The sequence below is a fragment of the Ictidomys tridecemlineatus genome, chromosome 16 (assembly GCF_052094955.1).
Source record: "Ictidomys tridecemlineatus isolate mIctTri1 chromosome 16, mIctTri1.hap1, whole genome shotgun sequence".
Taxonomy (NCBI): domain Eukaryota; kingdom Metazoa; phylum Chordata; class Mammalia; order Rodentia; family Sciuridae; genus Ictidomys; species Ictidomys tridecemlineatus.
The window spans coordinates 36,165,173-36,188,891 of record NC_135492.1 but is presented as its reverse complement, the minus strand read 5'-3'; the positions used below and the strand labels follow the sequence as shown (position 1 = coordinate 36,188,891).

At 58.9% G+C, this 23,719-nt stretch overlaps 1 protein-coding gene and 1 long non-coding RNA gene across 4 annotated transcripts in view; one reads left to right on the top strand and one right to left on the bottom strand.

The window, feature by feature from the left end:
* The window catches only part of Chchd6 (coiled-coil-helix-coiled-coil-helix domain containing 6), a 162,604-nt gene that overhangs the window by 118,503 nt on the left and 20,382 nt on the right, over positions 1 to 23,719 (bottom strand). For all 3 annotated transcript variants that reach the window (XM_078033883.1, XM_078033881.1, XM_078033882.1), the window contains 3 exons: positions 23,240 to 23,360; positions 17,271 to 17,340; positions 15,406 to 15,550 (listed from right to left, as the gene is read on the bottom strand). In XM_078033883.1, the coding sequence (XP_077890009.1) occupies positions 15,406 to 15,550; positions 17,271 to 17,340; positions 23,240 to 23,336 (312 nt within the window). In that variant the 5' untranslated portion in view covers positions 23,337 to 23,360. The remainder of the gene's footprint in view (positions 1 to 15,405; positions 15,551 to 17,270; positions 17,341 to 23,239; positions 23,361 to 23,719) is intronic.
* Positions 18,052 to 23,245, top strand: LOC144371534 (uncharacterized). The gene is made up of 3 exons (XR_013431488.1): positions 18,052 to 18,398; positions 18,493 to 19,658; positions 20,501 to 23,245. It is a non-coding gene; the product is annotated as an uncharacterized LOC144371534 (long non-coding RNA).

Below are 23,719 nucleotides of genomic sequence, written 5' to 3'. Positions count from 1 at the left end.
CTCAGCCTCCCGAGTCGCTGGGATGACAGGCGTGGGTCACTGCGCCTGGCTTCTAATTCCTGCTCACCCCGTCTCCCATTCACACACAGCTTGTCCCCTCCACTGAGAAGATGCCAACCAGGAAGACTGAGAGCGGCCTCCCTCCCTCCCATGGCCATCTTCCTGTCTGCTGGCCAGCTTCTCAACCTGGGGACGGCTCCTGGGGATGGCCACCACACCCAAGCCGCTGAAGGGCCTACCAGTTCCCCTCCAGGGCTCCTAAATGTCCTTCCCAAACGGCGGTGGGTGACTCTGGTGGCCCATCTGGAGGTAGGAGGTCCCCAGGAGAGAGACATCAGGGTTCCCAGCAGCAGCTCCACTGGCAGAAATCAATCTCCCAGGAAAACCAAGGAGGGTGGGCGTGGAGGGTGTCACTGTGGCAGCCAGGCTGTTGGGAGCAGGCTGCTCTGGGCAGGGACCGCCAGGAGGCAGGTTCCTGGACAGGCTGCCTCCCTTCCCAGCCAGCGAGAGCCGAGCGCTGAGGGAATGAACGCAAGCCAAGGGCCGGAGCTGACGGGCACCGACGGGGCTCCAGAGACGTGTGCCCTGTGGCCTGCCAACAGCCCGTCCCAGGGGACACAGGGAGAAATGGGACGTCCAGAGACACCTAAAAATGGCACACGATCTGTCTCAGATTGTGATTCAGAGAACTGGAGCCTGGAGTGCTGTGACATGGCCAAGGACCACCTGCAGACCAAATGTCACAGAGCAGGGCCACACGGCCGTCCCCGCGGCTGGGGTCTCTGGGAGGAAGCTCGTGGGTGGTCTAATGTGACCTGGAACTTGTCCACTCCTCAAAGTTGGGTCTTTCCAAAGGATCAAGGCCAGCTGCCCCGCCCCCCAGCCCCTTGGGAAGGGCAGCTCGATTCTCCAGGCTGCCCTGGTGGCCTGCCTCGGGGGACACCAACTTCCAGGGCCACTGGCCTAGGCCCAGGGCCCCACGAGGCTGAGCAGAGTCTCAAAGGACCCCCTTCCCACAGGCCATCCCGCAGGTGGAGCAATGAGCAAGGGTCGCCCGCGGCTGCCAGCGCAGCTACTGGCCACGCGTGAAAGCCCATGTCACGGCTGCGTCTGCTGATGGCTCCATGTCCCTTCTCTGGGCCTTGAAAAAAACAAGTCCCCCAGGCTGCCAAGACCGTGGCAGCTCCTTGGCCAGTAGAAGGTCAAATCTGTGTGTCGTGCCAGAGGTGGCTGAGGAAAAGGCACCTGGAGAGGGCCACCAGCCCCCGAGGGAAGGGCTACACAGGGACCCGCCTCCCTCCCAGCTGGCGGGGGAGCAGCCAGGGAAGCCCTGATGGCGTGGGAAAGCTATGGCCTTCCCAGGTCCAGTGACGGAGGGCCGGCTGTCCCAGGAACCCCCACTCTCGCGCCTCCTCTCCTGTTCCTGGACCCTGGCCAAGCCCTCAGCAGCCATCTGCACGAGGATGAGGATGAGGACAGAGAAGAGGAGCCTGCCCCCAGTCGGGGGCCGAGGGGAGCAGAGCCGGATGCCCGTCCCTGGGGGCAGCACCCAGCCCTGGTCTGCACTGGCCCCCGGGCAGGCCACCAAGGGAGGTCAGCAAAGGCCAAAACCAACACAAGGTTGGGAGAGGGCGGGTCAGCAGGAGAAAGGGCCTTTCAGCCCTGGACAGGACTCAGCAGCCACTAAAGTTCCCGGTCAGGGCCTGGGGGGAGCAGGGAGGGGTCCCCCACCCCACGAGGCAGCTCCCAGTCCACGGCCCAGCCAACAAGTGGCCCACGACTGCCACCTAGTGGGCGCTGCTCAACGTGCAGGACGAGATGAGGCCAGCACCCGGGGAGCCCAGGCGGGACCCTGCCCCATGGCTGCAGGATGGCCCAGGGCGGCTCCCCGGGACTGTCTCGGCTGTGGCGCCAACCAAACCTGCCGGGCAGAGTTCCCCGGAACAGGGCACATGAACAGCAGGAAGGAGTGAGTCCCGCTTTCATGTCTTTTTCTGTGTGTGGTTGAACCCAGGGGTGCCCAACCACTGAGCCACGTCCCCAGCCCTTTTTCCTTTTTGAGACAGGGTCTCACTGAGTTGCTTTAGGGTCTCACTAAGTGGCTGAGGCTGGCCTCCATCTTGCGATCCTCCTGCCTCAGCCTCCTGAGCCCCTGGGATGACAGGCGTGGGCCGCTGGGCCTGGTCTTCTTGAACTTGGAGTTTATTAAAACAGCTCCTGCATCCAAAGCCTGCTCCCAGCCAACAGAGGTTGTGTGGGGCAGCCTCTCTAGTTCCAAAAGGCTGTCCCAGAGTGTCCCCCGCCCTAAACACACAGCCTCTGCGCTCTGGTCTAAAACCTGATGTGAACTCCTTTAGAATAGAAAATACGACCATGGCCACGGAGCAAGCAGATCTTACTATGCCACAGTGGGGGTCCCTGTGCTGGGCAGGGCGAGGGTCCTGCGAGGGGGAGTCCCAGGGCAGAGGGCTGGGCAGACATGGTCGACTCTGAGGGGCGCCGTGGCAACGCGGAGACCTGATAAGCACCGAGTGGCACTGCCCGGTGCCTCAGGCGACAAGTCCTCACAACCATCCAGGAGGGAGGCAAGATGGGGTGGTGTCCCCAGAGACCAGAAGGAACACGGAGACGGAGTGACGTCCTTAAGGAGCGCAGCCAGCGTCCCTGACCCCCGCTCGGCCACTGCTGTCCCACTCCGGGTGACAGATACGACAAGGACAGGTCAGTGTCCCCCAAGCCCTGGAAGGGTGTGCTGGGGCAGCGAGCCCAGCAGGGCAGCACCCGTCTCCAGGGGAGCAGAGGCGTAAGAGTCCACAGCTGGGTTCAGACACGGGCTGCCGGAGGCCAGAGGGGACACCGGTCCCCAGAGGACCCCGCCGCAGGGTCCTGGACCAGAGAAGAAAACACACATCCCCGTCCCCAGGCCTGGTGGACTCCAGAAAACAAATCAAGGGCAGGAAACATGAGAAGGCTCCGGACCACCAAGTCTCCCCCACCCCGGGCCTTGGAGGTCACGAGGGCCACGCTGGGGTCAGCAGAGAGCACCAACCGCCCCTGGACAGCTGCGCCTTCCTGCGGACAGGGGCAGAGGCAGGGCCACAGCAGCGCCCCAGGCCCTGGAGGAATGTCACAGGTCCCTCATGAGCACGGGAGAGCGCCCGCCCACCTGGTGGAAGAGCTCCTCATGGTGACAGATGGGGCAGGGCAATGGGCTGGCTCCAACCAGGACATGGAAGCTCAGGCTCATTGCAGAGGGAAGCAGCACTAAAGCCCTATTCATGGCCAGAGGCTCGGCGTGGGGTCCAGGCGCTGCGAGTCTCGGCCCAGAGGTGGCCATGCTCGACCAGGGCCAGACCCCGCAGGACCTCGTGCACCAGCGGCCAGGCTGCTGGGCCCGGACCTCAGGCCCCATCCTGCTGCAGCTTCTGGGAGGGAGTCCCCAGCTCTGAAGGACTTCCCTCTGATTCCATGTCATCTGCTAGGAAACAATGTCCCTCTGTGAGGTCTGGCCAGGGCCGGCCTTGTGACAGATGGCTGGGAAAGAGCCGCCTGCTTTGCCATGGTCAGCATCTTGACGGAAAATCTTCCAAACAACAGACACATGGCGGAGGCCTCAGTGGGCGCCCAGAGGTCAGCTGCCTGGAAGGGCCAGCCGGCCATTAGGAAGAAAAAGCCCAACACTGCGTCGCCTCCTGTGCCCCGTGGCTGCTGAATACCGAGAACACAGCAGCCATCCCAACGGCCAAAGATTTTGTAAATGATCCAAGTACAGGTCTGGGGAGAAGACAGGCTCCTGGATGTCCTGTTTGAGGTCCTCGGAGGCAGCAGGACAGATGTCCCCAACCAGCACGTAGAAAACAGGAGCCCAGAGAGGCTGAGGCAGGAGGATGGCAAGGTGGAGGCCAGCCTCAGCCACTTAGCCAGGCCCTGAGCCACTCAGCGAGACCCTGTCTCTAAATAAAATAGAAAAAGGGGCTGGGGACGGGGCTCAGGGGTGAAGCACCCCTGGGTTCAATCCATGGCATCTCCCCCAAAAAAAGAAAGAAAAGGCGCCCAGGACAGAGTCTGAGTCAAGAGTGGAGGTGGGAGTCCCTGAGGGGGAAAGAGAAGGCAAAAGAACACAGGGACACGTTTCCAGTTGTCCCCCAACGGCCACTCTCTGCTCCTCACAGTGGGATGGCGCTCCTGCTAGGCCGCACCTCCTAGACAACCCACGCCGTCCACGCGAGGCCCTGCTCTGTCCTCTGAGACCCTAGGTCTCCCCCCACGTCCCCCACGTGAGCCCGGTGGGCGGGGGAGGCACCTGCAGCCCGGCCTCTCGCCCCCTGGTCCCAGCTGTCCCGCACACAGTCACAAGAGCTGGGCCCAGGGTGAGAAACCTGGGGCCAAAGAACTCAGGCCGAGCCAGGTGCAGTGGCGCACGCCTGCCATCCCGGCAGCCCAGGAGGCTGAGGAAGGAGGATGGAAAGGTGGAGGCCAGCCTCAGCCAAAGCGAGGCCCTGAGCCACTCAGCAAGACCCTGTCTCTCAATAAAATAGAAAAAGGGGCTGGGGACGGGGCTCAGTGGGTGAGCACCCTGGGTCCAATCCCTGGTGCCCAAAGCAACCACACAGGCTGAGGGGGTGGCTTCCCTGTCCCCAGGCACCCAGGCACATCCCCCTGGGAGCAGCCAAGTCCTCCTGGACGGCAGAGTGCTGCTCATGCTGCAGTGGATTAAATAAGAAATCCCGAGGTGGCCAAGCCCACTCTCCTACACGGGAAGATGAAGGGAGTGTGGAGAGACTCCAGGAGGGGGAGGGGGGGAGCAGGCGCGTGTGCGGAGGTTGGCACAATAGGCCATCATCCGAGCAGCAGTGGAGAGCGCGGCCGCTCAGCTGCTTGAGATTCCGCCCGGGTGCCGCCGATGGATTCCTATTAATGTCCAGCGGGTGTCGGCGCAGAGATAAGGGCTGACATGGTGTCGGACCAGCCGGCTAGAGAATGGGCCCGTGTTCCACATTGTCTGACACCTGGGCCCCCAGCTGAGGCCCTGCTCCTGCAGCCTCACGGCCCAGGGCTCCGACCACCCTCCAGTCCTGGGTCCCTAAGAGCGCGAGTCAGAGGACAGGCGCCACGGGAAACTGCGCCTCCTCTCCAAGCACAGAGGGGCCCCGGGGACCGGGAGAGGGTGGCCAGGGCCTGAGCAGAGGCCGCCGGGCGGTGCAGGTGCCTGGCACGGAGTCGTGCAGACTGCGGGGGTGTCCAGCGTGCGGTGCGGGTGCAGGGCTGGGCTGGCGCGCCTTCCGCCCGGTAGCCCCTGCCACGCCAGCCCTGGAAGCATCACGGCATCCCCGACCACTTCAGGGACATCTGTCACGGGACACACGAGGAAACGGAAGCCAGCAGCGGTCAGACCCGTCCAGGGCACAGAGACAGCACCCGGGCAACCTCCAGGGTCCGCAAGCCGAGTTCCTCCTAAGCTGCGGGGGCCCGGGGAGGTGGGCTCACTGCCAGCACCGGCCCCTCTTCCTGAGTCCCACCACCCTGAGTCCCACGCCCTTCCTTCTTCCTGACTGGAAAACCAGTGTGATCGCTGGAGATGCAGGAGCCATTCTGCCACCATGAGGAGAGGGGCACCGAGAATGGCTGATCAACATGGAAGGAGGACACTGTAGTCCCCACCTTTTGTTTTGGTACCCAGGATTGAGCTCAGGGGCACAGAACCACAGAGCCACATCCTCAGCCCTGTTTTGAGTTGCTCAGGGCCTCACTAAGTGGCTGAGGCTGGCCTCCACCTTGCGATCCTCCTGCCTCAGCCTCTGGAGCTGCTGGGATGACTGGCGTGGCCCACTGTGCCCAGTTACAGACTGGAGCCCTCCAGAGCTACCCTATCTGCCTGGACTCTCTGCCCGGGAGGCCTTGCTCATGAGATAAATCCATCCCACACGCATCTTGGAGTCCAGACACGTGACACAGAGACAGGGCTCAGCTACCAGCCAGGACAAGGGGGGATCTGGGACTCTCCTCCTGCCCGGCTGCTGCTGTCTGCCGGCTGAACAGCCCTCTCTGGTTCTTCACCTTGGCAGCGGACGACAGTGGCGCCCACCCAAGAGGACAGGCACAATCGGCTTAATGACAGATCTCAACAGTTTTCCACCAAGAGGAAAAGGCAGGACGGGGCTCCCCAAGACTGTGCCAGTGAGTCACATAAAGGCTGAAAATAAGCCGCGCTCCTGCCCCGCCCCAGCCCTGCCGGCACCACAGGGGCGACCAGAGGAGCGGGCAGGGCCACCCAGTCCACTCAGGCAGGAGAGGGGGACCCCACAGGGCCGCAGGGTGGAGCCCCGAGAGTGTGGCTGGAGTGGGGTCAGCAGCCACAGGTGGAGGACCAGCTTCAGGCGCGGTGGAGCGGGGCTCCCTCTGCCTGTCCCCCAAGTCCTTGCTGCCAGCACGCGACCGACTCAAACCACAAGGGACGGCCCAGTGCTAAGCCAGGCTTCCCTACAGTTTGAGGCTGACTCGTGGGGACACAGGACCTCGGCTGGCCCTCCGCCAGGCCCCAGCTTCGCATCAGAGCGAATCAGGAGGCCAGGAAGGTGTGGCTGCCTGCTGCTCTGCTCCCTGGGGCCTCACTGGGCACCCGGAGGCCAGGAGCTGAGGATGGCAGCTGAGCCGCTGGAGAGGCTGAAGCCCTCCGCCTTCTCTCCTATCCCAGCCAGCTGCCAGCCGCCTCAGCCCAGCCCTGCGCTCACGGGCGTCTTCAGAGACCCGCCATCTGCTAATTACAAGGAATGACACCAGCAAGGAAACCGCAATCAGCCATGTGCCTCACAGAGTCGGCACTAATGAGGACTTCCAGCCTCCGTCAGCACCCGCCAGAGGTCACCTGAGCCACCACCGCCAGATCTGCAAGGCCAGACGACATGCCTCTGCAGACGTGAGGTGAGGCGGGGGCTCCACACCACCCTAATGAGCCGGCCCGCAAAGCCAGCGTCTGGAGTGAGGAGGATCACACGCTCAGCTGTCACCCCTCAGAAGTGTGGGGCTCCCTGAACCAGATTCTGAATCAGAGTAGTTCACAAAGCTCCATCTTTCTTTAAAAAGGGGTCTGAAAGCTGGGCGCAGTGTCATCCCAGCGGCTCAGGAGGCCGAGGCAGGAGGATCGCAAGTTGGAGGCCAGCCTCAGCCACTTAGCGAGACCCTAAGTAACTCAGGGAGACCCTGTCTCTAAATAAAATAGAAAAAGGGCTGGGGACAGGGCTCAGGGGTCGAGGGTCCCTGGGTTCAATTCTTTGTACCTTAAAAATAAATAATAAATAAATAAAGGGTCTGTAGGCTCCCTTTTTTCAAAACTAGGGTTCACAACGGCTAGGAAATGCCATTCCCCTTCTCCTTGTTCAGCGGGCCACGTGTTTGAAGCCAGCCCCCAGCGCCAGGCCCCTCCCTGCCCACCCCACTGCACCCGTCTTCCCTGCCCACTACCAGGTGAGCACCAGGTGCCTGGTGGTGAACATGCATGAAACCACTAAGAGCAAACAGAGCCTCCCCAGCCCAATGTCTCACTGAGGTGGATCAGAACCATGAGAGACGCTGACAGCTCATCCTGCGGTTTCTGGGGGACCCAGATGGGAAGGGGCAAGACCAGCCACAGCCTCCTATGGGGCCTGGAGGCCCGAGCTTTCCTTTAGCTTCGGCTTCATGCCTCCCACACTGCATGGACTGCAGTCACTGCCGCAGGGACGTGTGGCTCTGGGCTGCCACACAGTCCAGCCCTGGCCAAGGCCCATAGGGGACACCTGGCTACTCCCAGTCTAACGGCATCACCTTCCAGCTCTGGCAATAGTCTCTTTCTTTTTTTTATCAGTCCCAGGATGAAACCCAGGGGCACTTAACCCCTGAGCCCCGTCCCCAGCCCTCTTTATGTTTTATTTAGAGACAGGGTCTTGCTGAGTTGCTGAGGGCCTCGCTAAGTTGCTCAGGCTGGCCTCCACCTTGCAATCCTCCTGCCTCAGCCTCCCAAAACACTGGGAGTAAAGGGCTGTGCCAGTGTGCCTGGTGGGCAGTATATTTTTCCTAACCACCATCCCCTCAAACACCCAGCACAGACTGTTGGAATCCCTCCCCCCAGAAGCGGCCACACAGACAGCTGGTTCTGTCCCCACCATGTCCTTGGCAGAGGGAAACAGAATACCTGCTCTCCTTAGCTAGGCAGGAGCCACCCCAGGACTGGGGCGCGCAGGATGGGGACCCTGAGAATCAGTACCTGGTGCACTTTTCAAATGGCCTGGTCCCCTTCCCTGAGGACCAGAGGGAGCTGCACCCCTGGTGCCAACGCTCCCCGGCCCTCAGGCACCCAGACAGCAAGAGGGGCCAGGAACCACTCGGGTCGGCGGCACGTGCTGCAGGAGTCGGGTCTGAGCTCCCTGCACCAGAGCTGCACGGGGGCTGCTTAGAACACAGAGCCCAGGGCTCCAATCCAGAAGTTTCCAGTGTAAGATCCATTGTGTGCATTTTTAAGCAGTTCCCAGTTCCAGGTGAACGGCCAGGTTTCGGGGCAGGCAGAATGGAACACAGAGCAAAGCTGGACAGGTGACATGGTCTTCTGAGGGCCAGGCCAAGTTCAAGGGCCCTTTTTCCAGATCAATCCACACCACTGCAAAGCCCCCAAAGCAGCTGGCCACACAAAGGCACCCCCCGCCCCGGTCCTGGGGGTCGAACCCAAGGGCGCTCTGCCACTGAGCCACACCCCAGCCCTTTATTTTATTTTAGTTTTTGAAGACAGGGTCTCACCAAGCTGCTAAGGCTGGCTTCAAACTTGGGATCTTCCTGCCTCAGTCTCCCAAACGGCTAGAATTTGGAGACTGAAGCCAAGTGATTCTCTGAGGGGACTCCAGGTCCCCACGTCCCTCAGCCTGTCTCCCTACAGAACTGGTCAGAGGCTGAATGAATCTTGCTGGCTGCTTGCTTCTTTCCGCACCCTGAAACTGGTGCCCTGATGTGTTTGGAGAACGGGTTCACATTCATCCCGTGTCGTGGAAACATGGCGGAAGGCAAGAATAAATTGGAACCTTCCTGGCAGCGAGCGTTTAGAGCGTGTGCCTCTGCACACAGGGAGGGCACACTGTGGAAATGTATTTCTGCCCACCGCCCCACCAGAGAGGGACATTTCTATTCTGTTGAACACCGATCCACCAAGCAGGGTACCTGTCTGTCCCCTTGGTCAGTCTTGGCAACCACCCGCCAAGGCCTGGATGACCGGCCCTGGCACAGACGCAGGACCCTTGTGCCAACTAGACACCATGTCTGGTTGCCACAGCCTCCTTCCACCCTCGCGTTGGATAAAATAGATGAGAAATGCATCACAAGTTCTTTCTGGAATGTGTCATCAACTGAAAACACACGGTTCAACCAGATTTCCTGAAAACTCGGATATGATTTTCCTTTCTCCAAAAATGCATCACGCGACAGAACCAGCGACCAGGGCCAGGTGAAGGGGGAGCCCCGGGGTCTCACAGTGTCCATTTCAGGACTCAGATTCTCTCAAGGAACAGAATCCACGCCCCGGCCCTGATCTTTGAGCAAAGGTGAAGGCAAACAGGGCACGAGGACGGCCGGGTGCCTGGTAGACGGCTTCACACCCCATAGGGGCAGAATCCCGTGCTGCATGGGGCAGACTGTCTGGTGCACGGGAGCATCGTGGCCCTGGACATGGAGAGGAGGAATGGACAGTCATTAGGTGCTGCCCCCTCCATTTCTGCTTTACAGAGGTGACGAAGGGCAAGTGAAGTGCACTTGGCGCTGCATGGTGCCTCTCACCACGAGGTCCCACAGCACCAAGACGGCCTGGGTGTCCACCCGACCTTCGGAGCACCCAGAACTGGGACAGCCAGGACTCCAGACAGGCAGGTTTCCAGGGCAGGACCGGGAAGCGCCCACAGAGCCTCCGAACCCAGCCTCCACTGCTTCTCTACTGTCCTGTGCCCACGTCCCACCTCACAGCAAGGTCACCCTGCCACGCCCTACCCACCCGCTTTTCCGTCTTCCTCTCTCTGCAAACCAACCTTTCTGCTCAGCTCATCAGAAGGTTCTTTTTGTTTTACGGAACCAAGTGTGACCCAGGTCTAGCCCTGAGAAGGAAGCCACGTGGCCACAGGACGACAGAGAAAGGCGGGCGGACGTCAGGGCTACCCCAGGGTAAAAAGAAGGGGCACTTTAACAGAAATCCAGACTGCAAAAGAGCCATGCAGAAGAATCCGAGCTGACGTCATGTTCCTGACTTTCCCACGACACCCCAGGGGCTGTCTGGGGCTGTGTCCACTTTACAGATCAGAAGACCAAGGCCGTCAGACCCTACCCTGATGTGGAACCTGACCCCTCAGGAACCAGAGCCACCATGAGGCTTCCACCCGCCAGCTTCCCGACACACCTGGGAATGGAGGCGCAAAATCTGCGACTCCGCAGAGCTGCCCGTTCTGTCCCTCGGGTTCTCTGCCTTCTGTCAAGTCCAGTCCACGGCACAGCCCGTGATCCAAGAGCGGCCTGGGGTTCTGCGTGATCGGGAGAGACTACTGGGACATGAGCAGGGCCATTGTGTGGCCCGAAAAACCCGAAATATCTACTGTCTGGCTCTTTACAGGAGGAAGAAAAAAATCAACTTCTGACCTAATGGAGAGACCAAGGACAGGCCACCAGAGTCCCCCAGTCACGAAGATCCTACAGCAAACTGCCATACCACACAGCTCCTCCAAGACATCGGGACACCCCAGCTGGCCGGCGGGGTCCTCCAGAGTGGACAGAGCCCGTCCCCGTCCCTGCAGCCTGTGAGAGGCTGACCAGTGGGCTCCCAGAGAGCCTCAGAGATGCAGAGCCCTTGCTCTGCTGTGTGACTTCTGAAGAGTCAGACCTCTGAACCGTCACAGCTCCCTGCTGCCAGCCACCAGCAATGGGCCTGGAGGAATGACCAAGAGCTGCAGGCACCACCCTCCCACTCGAGATCTGCACCCACTGACCACTCCCTGGCTGAAATCTGCTGGCCCCGCAGAGAGGCCACAGGGGCCGCACGCAGTCCTCACCCTCCAGCGTTTATCATCTAACAAGCTTCACCACAAAATGCAGGCAGGGGACGTCAGAAGGAGAGGTCATGACCTGCTGGACTCGTCCTTCTCATCACTTCAGAGAACTTGAACCCTTTGAATCCCGCGTTTTCTTAACACTGTGATCTCCAGGGTCCAAACTGGTGGCTGGCCGCTTCCTGGGGAGCCCGAGGCACGAAGGAACCTCAACAGTGACCCAAAGCCCTCTGCCAGCTGGTCAGGGCCGTGCTCTGGGTGGGAATGGTCATAGGACAATGGTCACGCCCGGGGATGGACTCACCGACTCCCTTCTCTGAGCAGAAAGACGGGGCCCGGCTTCCTGATTGGCCACTCAAGACTTCCTAGCCCTGGGCGTTCAGAGACCAAGAGCTGGCTCGCCACCCTGGGTCCCCACCTGGCCATGCACAGGCTCTCTCACCTCTTCAAGAACAAGAAACCCCTCCCTGAGCTCCCGGTCAGCCTTCCAGAACCTTCCTTCCAGGCCCCTGCCCACGCTGCCTCTCCAGCTCCCTGCGTGAGACACCCGCGGTTCCCCCACGCCTCCGGCCAAACACCCGGTCCTCTCCCACCATCTGGCCTTCGCAGCACGTGGGCACCCTGCGTCTGCGACACCCTCTGCTCCCCTCCCCGGGCACACGTGGGCACCCTGTCTGGCGAGCTTCTGTCACTCTTCAACCTCCAGCTCACAGGCCACCTCCCTTCACAGGAGACAGGAGGTGGCCTCTGTCCTGCTCTAGGCTTCCTGTCCCCAAAGTGCGACACCTTCAGCCACATATTGTCACTTCTGAGAATGTTCCACGCTCCTAATAAACACATCTGCTCATGGACAGAGGCTGCGTCTTATTTATTTCCAGCTATTAGGAAACTAAGCCGGTGCCTGACACAGAGCAGCACCCAGAGCACACACAGATGGTGACAAAGGGACTGCTCACCCCAAAACAAAAGAGATGGAGGCTTCTGCCTCCTGTCAGGCACACTCCATCCTATGTCCCTGATAATACGTGTCAGGAGAGCAACGGGCAAGGTCGTCCTCTCCCCCAGAGCGAAGCCTCTGCAGGCCTTCATCACTGTACCCACTGGATCGCTGAAGCCCTGCGTGTCAGACTCAGAGCGACACAGCGACACATGGCGTGGCCCTCTCCTGTGTCCACCCTGAGCGTCTGGTTTGGATTCCAATCTCCACCAATTCGGAGGGAAACACAAAGCTCAGAGGCCCACTGATGGCCCATGGGCTTTGCCAGGAGCAGAACAGGGGCTGGACCAGCCTGAAAGGAACAGGAAACAGGCAGCACACGCGCGCACGCGCACAGACGCGCACACGCACTCACCCCAGCTAATTACTGCTGCGCGAGACGGGAAATGTTAACACTTTTGTCATCAGAAGGTTATAAAAATTATTACCTTTCCTTGTCATTAGTTTTATGAACTTTTCCCAATAATGAGTCAACCATTCGCTCACGCAGAAGCGGATCGCAAAATCAATATTGTGAGAGTCGCAGGCAAACACAGAGGATCTGGGGGCACACGAAATGTCAAACGGCACTCTGTGCAATCCAAGGGGGAACTGCAAAGGGGCGACAGGCCCGAGGAGGCCCGAGGAGCAGTGGGCAGCCAGCTCCTCCTGGCAGCAGCCACACCGGGGCACAAGGATAGAAGGACAGACAGTGCTCCTCACACCTGCAGACCACTGGCCCTTGGTGCCCTGCGTGCAGGCTGCCAGCCGCCGGGCCCCACAGCCTCTGTGTGGAGGTCAGAGGAGGAGGAGAGATGTCTGTGTGCTCGGGTTTGCCTCTCCATCTTGCTCCTTGGTTCTGGAATTCTCTCCGGTGAAAGCACTTGCCAGCCACACGCACCCAACAGAGCCGCTCCCTTTACAAGTGGCCCAACCTGGCTTCCTGTCTGCTGCTCCTGAGGGCTGAAGGTGACCCTGCCTCCGGCCACCTGCCACAGCATGGAGCCCTGGGAATCCCCTCCGGCGAACTGCAGCCACAAGAGTGGACTGGCGGGCCCCAGAGGGCCAAGCAGAAACCCAGGGCCCCTCACAGCCTGCGGGGCGGAGCCCGTGCACAACCCCCACCCTGGCCTCGCACCCGCCTCTGCTCTCACTTGAAACTGAGTCCCTGGGCGGGTGTTACCCGGGCTCAGCCTGGGATCTGTGCCCAGATCTAGCCTCCACAGAGGAAGCTGGGCCCTGGAATCTCAACCCCACCAGGCTCCACACGAGGGAAAACAGGAAAGCCACCAAAGGAAGCCGAGACCCCAACTCTGGGGAGAATCGGATGAGGAATGGTCGGATATGCTGGGGGAGCTGGTGCACATCTGTCATCCCAGGGGCTCAGGAGGCTGAGGCAGGAGGATCCCAAATTGGAGGCCAGCCTCAAGCACTTAAAGGGCCTAAGTGCTTAGTGAGATCCTATCTCTAAATAAAAAATAGGAAGGGCTGGGGACGGGGCCCAGTGGCAGTTCAATTCCCAGTCCCAAAACCAACCAGTCAACCAGACGCCTGGGAACGCCCACCTACGTAGTTAAGTATGATCAAGTGGAAGGGAGTCCCTCTTGTTCAACGAAGGCCATCATCCATCCAGGGCTCACGCCTGGGCAGCGGGCGGGACTGAGTAAGGAGGGGGCCTTATTGTAAAGTCACTCTTCATGAAAAAAACCCAACACAGTGCCCCCAGGGTCGTCCAAGTCTCCTCCTGCTTTACCTGTCAGAGGAGAGCTCTTGCCAGGGACAGTGCCAAGGAGGTGACGCCCAGCTTGTCTTAGCAGGTGGCAGAGGCCAGCTGTGAATCCCCTCCACTGTCATTAACACATTCCAGGTGAGAATGGCGCGCTCCCGCTCTGTAGCTGTGACTTTCCCTCTCTAGGTGACTCGTCCTGTTTGAAGCCCCCACCTGCAGGACAGGAGTTCTCTGTCCCTGGCTGTCACGCTGCCTGTGGAGGACAGCAGCCTGCCCGCCCTTCAGACGCTGTCCACAGAACCTCTGCAGCCCGTCCTGGCCCAGGCTCCCCCCACTGACGCCTCGCAGGAGGCCACTCTACACAGAGAAGGGGCCACTCCCATCGCAACACACTTCTGGGAATCCTCTGCCCAGAATCACTGAGGGCTGTTGCATGCGTTTGCTCCTGGCCTGCAACCCAGCTCTCCCCTCCCTGTCCTGTCCCGGTGTCAGACGCCACCTCTGGCTCCTTGGCAGCGCTGCCCTCCCTGTGCACTCCCAAGCTGCACCCCCCTTCCTGCCACTGAAGTGACTATAACCAATTCAGCCTCCGTCAAAGCGTCTCACTTCAGTCCCTCTCCTCCCTGGGCTGAAGATGTCGCGAGGGCCGTGGGCCTGGCTGGATCCCCAGGGGGCCCAGGCCACCCAGCATGTCTTCCGCGCCTCCTGCACCTCTGGATGCCGTGCTGTCAAGCCAGACAGCGAAGCTGCGCGCCCAGGCAGCATGGCAGGCTCCCTCCCCTCTGCCCAGTTGGTGGCACACTGGCGAGGCTGGAGCGCGAGGCCGCTGAAGCAGGCAGGACTGAGATCCTGCAGCAGCCTCCCCTCCCCTCTGTCCCAATTCTGTCTGGTCGTCCCCTTTTGCCAATGTGAAATGTGACGCTGCAGGCAGCGGGGCGCTCCTCAGCACAGTGGGCTGCAGGAGCTCTGCTGAAGGGCTCTGGGTAAGCCGCCCTTGCCCACGGAGGTGTCCGGGTGGGCACAGCCTCCCTCCTGCCGAGGGCTGTCCTGTGGCCCTGTGCCCACAGGCGGCGGCAGCCCTTACTGACTCTGAGGACAGTCAGTCTGAGCATGGCCTGGCCCTCAGGGGACAGATGGCACAGGAGGGAGAGTGGCACTGATCCGTGATGACACCAGCGAGTCACAACTGGCCACCCAGGGCTCCTGCTGCAGCCCACAGACAGAACCCTGGCGGCCTCTGGCGGGTCTGACGTGCAGGGGCAGCAGCGGGAACCCCCCTCCATGCTGGCCAGGCACCCTGCCCCTCCGGCAGGCCCAGTGTGAACACCTGAGCCCTGATCCCGATTCTGAAGGCATCTGTCCATGTCCTCTCCACGGGCCCTCAGCCCCCAGCCTCTGTCCTCACACCCACAACCAGCGCTTGACAAGTTTCAGAGATGAGAGCCACTGTCCAGTGACGCAGGGCCTTCACGTGGAGGCCTGAGGCCCACGGGGAATGAAAACACGCCACAGGCAGCACCGCACACCAGGGACAGGTGGGCCCAAGAAGCCAGGTCCCCGGTACCCTTCCACGGGGCACAGGCAGTGGATGGCATAAGCCACCAGCTCCCGACAGACCGGGCTTCCCAGAGGCTTCTGGGAAGGCTACTCACCAGCTGGGCCGACTTGGGCTTCTCGGGGTCAGTGCAGGTCTCCTCCCGGGGCGGGGGCGCCTTGAGGTGCTTGGCGGCGGCCTCGCGCTCCCTCTTCACCACCTGGAACAGCTCCTCCTGCATGGACGCCTGCTCCTGCTGGAACCTGGCCGGGGCGACAGGGCAGGCAGATGTGGGGCAGCACCGCACAACGGGGCAGGCAGCTCCGCATCCTCTGGCTGGGCCGCACTGGGGTCCGGGGGCCATGGCCAGTCGGGAGAGGAGAGGGCCACGGAACCACATGCCTGTCGTCTCGGCGACACCTCCCACGGCCACGGAAGACTGAGGCCACTCAGCCAGGACGAAACACAGCGGCCCGGGAGAGGGCAGAGACACATGGCTTCCAAGGGAAGGGGCAGGCGGGCAGGCGGGCAAGGGGGCAGCCCGTCCTTTGTTTCCACGTTTAACCCTTCACCTGGACACATGGCCACCCTGGGACCCATCTCTGGGCACTGTGCCTAGTCAACTAACCCTAGAGACAGGGGAAAGTCACAGTGACCGACGCCCTTAGAAGTGTTATTGATTATACTAGAAACAGAAAGCGAGCCACCTAAATGTCCCATAATGGAGGTCAAGTTTAATACAGTAAGGTCACACGACAGCAGGCCACGGCACCAAGGGGAAAGGCATCCTTTGATTCATTGATATTTTGAGTCTAAAAACTGAGAATTGATAAATAATCGTTGGCAATTATAATGGTTATGAAGTAGGTGTGACTAATGGAAAATAATTATGATAATAAGTGACTCTAGGAAGTGATCCTAAACTAAAGACAAGGAGGTCTGTGGCAGGGACACCAAGATATTAATCGGGGTCACACAGAGATAACGAGTCTGTGGGGATTTTTTTTTTTTCATTTCATGTATTTTCTGGATCCTTCCTGAGAAGACTTTACTTTAACATTTTAAAAATGTTTAAAAGTACCAAGGAGGTGGGTTCAGGTTGGTGATTTAGGGTCGGGGCGGATGGACTCCTGGATGTGAGATTGCACCCCAGCTGTGCCAGCCAAGGGCAGGCCTACCCAGCGTGACACTAGTCTGCAGGAGCCAGCGCTCTGGGTCCCCTGATCACACAGAGACCTGTGTACTCGAGGATATTGAAGCTGCGCCGTGTGCTTGGTACGAGTGAAACAGACTGAATCGTGACAATGCCCAGGTGAAAGGGGGGTTCTCAGCCCTGCCAGACGCAGTGCCTTTCCCAGGTGACACAGGGTCAGGGTGCCAGGCTGCGCTCCAGGACCCGGGGCTTTAAGCACGTCTCCCCAAGTCCTCAAGGGAGAGCACAGGTCCGTGTCCAAGGTGCGGCCAGCTCTCAGGAGTAAGGCCTGTGCGGATGGGAGGCGGCTGACACCCTGGGGTCAATCCACCAGGTCGAACCAGGCCTCTACCTTCTTCTCACACACCCCTGTCACACGTGGGAACAGTCGCTTGACTATTTAGTCCTGGCTTTTTAAAATGGATTTTAAGAATTCATTTTTGAAAAATCAGCACTCCCCCATACTCCTTTGGAGCTCCTTTCTTAATTTTTTGGAGGTACTGAGGATTGAACCCAGGAGCACTCCACCCCTGAGCCCTGTCCCCAGCCCGATTTTGTATTTCCTTTAGAGACAGGGTCTCCCTGAGTGGCTCAGGGCCTCGCCACGTGGCTGAGGCTGGCCTCCACCTTGCGATCCTCCTGCCTCAGCCTCCCAAGCTGCTGCGATGACAGGCCTTGTTTCTTCATCTTTAAATGAGGATCGGTGTTACCTACACCAGAGGACTGTCCTTTGACATGAATGACATGAAATATGTGACAAGAAACCTCCAGAGCTCCAGGCAAGGGCTCACCTCTTGAGATCCTCCTTCACCTGGGAGGGCTGCTGCTCACCATTGGTGTCGAACTGGGGCAGCTTGGATCCTGCAAAGAGAAGAAAAGGCAGCGCCCAGGGTCACTGAAGGCTGTGGTCACCTAAGAAAGGGGCTCAGGAGCACACCCCTGTGGGTGGATGTGCACCCCTGGAACACAGCGCCCAGCAGACAGGTGGACGTGTTCCCACAGAGGATGCCCCCGACGGCCCCCGAGCCCCTGTGGGCAGAGGGACACATCCTGGACACCAGGGTGGGCAGCCACACCCACCAAGGGGTCTCTCTGCACCGGGAGGCTGACAGTGCGGAGCTGTCGCAGCAAAGCCACCGAGTGCAGCGTCCCAAATCCATCCCCGCTCACTTGACAATTATTTGGAATCTAGGTCACCTCCTAACAAAGGCAGATGTGGCTGACAGAAGCCACCGCTCTGCTTCACAAGGACAGCCCCAGGTCTGGGTTTTGACAAGAGGCTGGGGGGGGGGGGGCGGGAGGCTCCTGCAGTTTGGTTTCCTGTGGGACCTGCCTTCGTTGGACGTCTGCCCCTTCTCTGAGATTCAGTTAATTTAACTGCCACTTGAACAGGGCACGGCTCAGCTGTGAGAGTCCCCTGGACGCCCGTGGGGCCAGGCAGGGATGATCAGGGAGGGATGATCAGGTCACGGGTGCTGGGCCTGATCCATCTGCCAATCCGTGTAATTTGAATGGATCAGGGGCGTGACTTCGGGCCTGGGGCCCATGGTGGGGAGCAGGGGGTCACTGGGGACGGGGCCTGGGGGATGCCATTTGTCCCTGGCTCCTTGCTGTCTCTCTGCCTCCTGGATCAGACAAGATGAACTTCTCCTCCCCTGCGCTACTGTTGTCAGGCAGTTTGGCCACCGTGACGGGAGGCCTGGCTCACCAGCAGCTTTAAGAGGTGTAGCCGCTGGAGTAGATAGGAGCAGGTGAGGTGCTGGGGGGCCCATGAGGAAGTCAGTGGCTCAGGAGGAGAGGGAGAGAACCTGGGCTAGCACCCCTGCTCTGTATCAACTTCCGCATCACCTCAGAAGTACAGGACCGCCTCACCAGGAAGACCCTCACCAAATACCTTCGAACTCCCAGCCTCCAGAACTGTAAGAAATCAATTTTTTTCTTTATAAATTTCCTAGCCTGTGGCATTTAGTTACAGCAACAGAAAACAGACTAAAACAATATCCCATTGTACAGATTTGCAGTCCTGAGTGTGGCAAGCTCCCCACGGTAACCCTGGTCACGCTTGAACCTGCATCACTTCTCGGCATGTTGGGCTCTGTAAGTTGTCACCTTTCCTGATGGAAATTATATAATTTATATTTATACTTGAAATTTTTTTTTCCTGGTACTGGTGATGGAACCCCAGGGCGCTAACCACCAAGCAACAGCCCCAGCCCTTTTAGTTTTTATTTGAGACCCAGTCTCACTAAGTTGCTAGGGCAGGCCTCCACTCTGCGGTCCTCCTGCCTCAGCCTCCTGGGCCCCTGGGAGTATTCAGGGATTTTTGAGCAACTGCAATTTAGTGTCTCTGCTGCAGTTCTGTCCCTTGTCCCCTGCCTCAAGTCTTCATCCTTCCCAAACCCTCAGCCGGAGCTTGGCAGCTTTCTGGATGCTTCTCCGGCGCTCTGGCCTCCCTCACAGGGTCTCACTGCAGCAGTGTCTAGAGCTGCCCAGACAGCTGTGGAAGCCGCAGACGGGATAAGGAACAGGCGAGGGGCTGCGGCTCCACATGGAGACCTGTGGGGTCCCTGTGAGGGTATGCTTTCCCAAGTGCCCATGACTTGCACCCCCTCCACCATGACACAGCACGGCACATGGATCCAGCCTCAACAGAGGCCACCGTGCGTGCTCCTCAGAACCAGGCCAGGGCATCCAGTGAGAATGTGCGCTGGGGTCTTGTGTGACATTCATGCTCCCCATTCTGTTGATATAAACAGCTTCACTGAGTTGTAAATCATTTTTGCTTTTGATATCATTTTCCTTTTTTAAAAATTGAAAAACCATCCACGTCCCCGCTGCAGAGAAGGTGGCACTCAGCCACGCTGCTTCCCTGCCTGTAGAAGCCTGCCAACTTCCTGCTCCCTTGGTCGCAGGCAACAGTGAATATTGGTGTCCTCGGTTATTAGCGAAGTTCAAAGTCTCGTCATGCATCCAGTTGGCCACTTGTGCACGTTTCCTAATGAGTTCTCTGTTAAAAAGGCTTTGTGAACTCTTCGGGTATTCCTAGTACTTGGTTGTGGTAGAAAGCTGCTCGTCACGGAGACCCAAACACCTGATAAGAACGACGTGGAGGAGGAAGAGTTATTGTGGCTCACAGAGGTTCAGTCCGTGGTGGGCCAACTCCATGGCTCTGGGCCCAGGTGAGGCAGAGCATCATGGCGGAAGGGCCCCGGAGGGAAACTGGGCACACAGGCAGCCAGGAAGCAGGGGGCTGCAGGAAGACGCACGCTTCCCGGGCACAGGCCCAGGGACTCCCTGCTCCAGCCACAACCCACCTGCCCACAGTTACCACCCAGCCCACCCCAACTAGGAGGGGCTGATGGGGTCACGGTCCTCCTCATCCAATCATTCACTTGCAACATTCCTGCAGGAACCCAGGAGACGTTTAGAGAAGGCACCTCATAAGCAAATCACAACACCCTCATGCCCAAATTTGACATCTGACAAATGTCCCCTAGTTTGTCATTTGTTTGGGAGGGATTTGTCCCTCCCCGAATGGCCTCTGATTTCTTCTAGTCAGTTTGCTCCTTAATTTAAGGTTTCTTCACGTGATGTAGGACTTAGAAAAATCTCTTTTATTACACTTTTACGGTTTCACGTCTTGTACTCACATCTTTCCTTTTGGCTGGCATTATTTGGGGGTATAGTATGAGATAAGAATTTAATTTTAACTTCCTGTTCTAAACTTGTTCTATCGCTTAAATAAAGTAAAAGATTAGTTTTAGAAGAGAAAGATATCGTTCCGGGCGCGGTGGCACACTTCTGCCATCCCAGCAACTTGGGAGGCTTAGATAAGAGGATCAAAATTCAAGATCGACCTCAGCAACTTAGCCAAGACCCTGCCTCAAAATACAGGCCTGGGAATGTGGCTCAGTGGCAAAGCACCTGGTGGGGTCCAATCTCTGGTCCCGAAAAGAGACAAAAGTAGTAAAAGACATCTTAAACGGGGCCACCTCCAAACTGCCCATCACACACCTGTCAGGTACGAGTTCCCGGACAGCACGGCGGCAGAGGCAGGGTATAAGGATGCCGCAGGAGGACAAGAGAGGGACACAAGTCATGACCCTGTTTAGGGTAAGTCCCATCACCATGACAACTCCCTCCACTAAGGACTTATCAGCAAGACAACTCCTGCCTCCGCTTCCCTATTTTAAAATGACCCATGAGGATCAGGTGGGTAGTATTCTGATGAGGTCTTCTAAAGCAACCAATGGGGAGGGAATATTCAAATCAGGTATCATAAGGTGGCCAATGGGAGCAAAGGGGCCAGGTCTCCACTCAGCTCCACCAGGGGAAGAGACGGCCTCACGGTGAGTTCAGCATGTAGATGGGGTGGGGGCTCGGGCCTGCCTGCTTGGCCACCTGCTCTACCCGATGGAGCGCTACTTTCACCTTCACCTGATCTGCACTCTGCCAGGTACCTGTGTCTTGCTCAGTTCTGCATTTGGGACACCCAGGCGCTGGACGCCCTGACAGTGTCACACCCATCACTTCAGCTGCAAAGCATGTTGTCATCGTGAAAGCCAATCACAAGTCATGATTCTTCCTTCTTCTACGGCCGAAACTTAAGATGGAAGTCAACGCTTCCTTTACCTGTCAAAGCTCAAACGGACACGTGTGGGACTTTGGCAGTTTTTCCTTTTTTCCGTCACTTTCTCCCGCTCACCTGGGAACCCAGCTTATTAAAGGCCCTGGGGTCAGGTTGGATCCCACTCCCACCCACCCCCCTCCATGAGCTAGAGATACTGCGCAGTAGTCTTTGGGTCAAGGATAAAAGTGTGTGGTGGGGTTCTGGAATCCCCCTAGCCTTTTCAAAGAGATCTCAGGTGGGTCCAACCCAGGCAGGAAGCCCAGGGGCAGAAACGCAGGTAGGAGTCCCAACACCTGGCTCTGCGTCCTGGCTTTGAGGATGAAGCTGTGGCTGTCTGACCACTGTGTGGCGGTGTCTACAGCCTGGTCCACAAACAACACCCCAACACTTCCCCTCTTGGTACTTTGTATTCCAAATGCAGCAAACGACTTCTCTCTTTTTGGTACCAGGGATTTAACCCAGGGGTGCTCTACCACTGAGCCACACCCTGGCCTTCTTTGTATTTTATTCAGAAACAGAGCCTCACTGAGTTGCTCTTGGCCTCCCAGAGTTGCTGAGGCTGGCTTTGAACTTGGGAACCTCCTGCCTTAGTCTCCCCAAGCCTCTGGGATTGGTCTTCACCACTGCCCACGGCTAGCAAACTATTTCTAGAACCCCAAAAGGGCAAGGCTGTGCCACACCTTGGTGTCTCTGTTCCTACTGCCCCTGTCTGTGAATCCCGCTCACCATTCGTCCATCTTCCCAAACGGAGGAAGCCCCTCCCTGCAGCGAGGAGCCTGCTCTGGGCCACCCTGTGGCACAGGTCCCTTTCCAGTGCGTGAAACTGCTCTCTGCATCCTGTAGAACCTCCTGATAACTGCTTTTACTTCCTCCTGCTGAGCAAGGAGGCTGAGGAGCTGCACCCTGACCCTGAGGGGCACGGAGGGGACCCACGACGGTAACATGTTTCTTGTTTTTTCTTTTCAATAACATTGATTTATATATCTATCTGTATGTGCGCTGAGGCTGGAACCCGGGGCCTGACACTCTGCCCTGAGCCCCAGCCAGCACGGACAGGGGGTTCTGAGGAACCCAGCCTACCTCGGTCCACACGTAGCTTCTGTTTCTATAAATCACAGCTGCTTCTGGGGGACCTGCAGAGAAGCCAGCCAGCTGCTCCTCCGCAAAGGACACAGAGTTCCACCAAAGGACACAGAGTTCGTTTCTCCTTTTTCCACCATTTGCCTACTTTTCTAGGTGGGCAGACGGCAGACTCTGGCCAGCCAGGATCCAGCCTGACCTTGGGGTCTAGAGAGAGGGGTCATGTCCCTATGCTGCGTCCTGATTCTCCCAACCCCACAGGGAAGGTCAGCGGGGCGGATGGACAACAGCGCTTGGAGGCCAGGCGCTGGGCCCTGCTTGGAATGGGGTGCAGCCGTCTGTTGGGGTGTGGCTCCTCCAGCCCATGGACTTTTAAAGGGAAACACCTCGTTCTAGGCGACAGACCCAGATTCTCGTGAGCGAGTGTTTACTGAGCAGAACGGCAGGTGCTCCAAGGGCCTTTTAGTTGGTGGTCTCTGAATACGTTTGCACTTAGTACTTTTCTGTGTCTTTGTGTTTGCTACAAGTCGCTATTAACGGGCACAGCAGGGCAGGGCAGGGACAGCGCCACCACCAGCCACAGTGGGTTAGTGGACAGAAACTCCCAGGACCCCTCCCCTTATTTGTGACTGAACTCAGGGGCCCTCGAACACGGAGGCCCATCCCCAGCCCTTTCTATATTTTATTTAGAGACAGGGTCTCGCTGGTTGTCTAGGGTCTTGCTTTTGGCTGAGGCTGGCTTTGAACTCATGATCCTCCTGCCTCAGCCTCCCAAGGCACTGGGATGACAGGCGTGGGCCACCGCGCCAGGCCCAGGGCCCCTCTGAGAAGCCCAAGGGTGAGCCATCCCAAGGGCTGGGACAGGATCCCTCGACTGGAGACTTGGGTTGCTGAGGCTGGCAGCCACGTCGGGTCTGTCATGCAGAGCGGAGTCGCCACGCCCCCCAGCAGCAAGCATGAGCCTCATGGGGAGCGGAATGTGCTGGAACAAACATGCCCTCTGTCACACCTCAGCCCCCTGCCTCCCCAGGACCCCTGCGCCCCCCATACCTCTCGGAGGGGCTCTGGAGTCGCCTTCTGCAGGGGTGCACGTGCAGTACGGAGGGCTGGGCTGCGGGCAGACTGAGGGCTGGCAGGGGTCCTTCATGCGGTTCACCACATTCTCAGACAGCTGCGAGAACGGAGGAATGGGAGAGGAGACATTGCCATCACAGAAACGTCTGGAAAGTAAGGCCCCCATCTATTCGTGCCTCGAATTTCCTGAACACGCGGTTTCCCCAAGACCCTCTCCAACGACACAGTTCTCCAAAGCCTCTGCCGCTGGCCCCCTGCCCAGCAGACCCACGCCAAGCCCATCTGGATGCCAGGAAGCCACACTGTCCCCCCAGGCTCTGTCGCTTCTCTGGCTCTTGTGTCCACGCTGTTCTCTTGGCGGCTTGAGTCCTTCCTCCCCACTCTGATGGCACTTGTGCTGTCCCTCGGAGCCAGCGCCACCCCTGCCTCCCGCCCTGGCTCATCTCTACCTGTCCA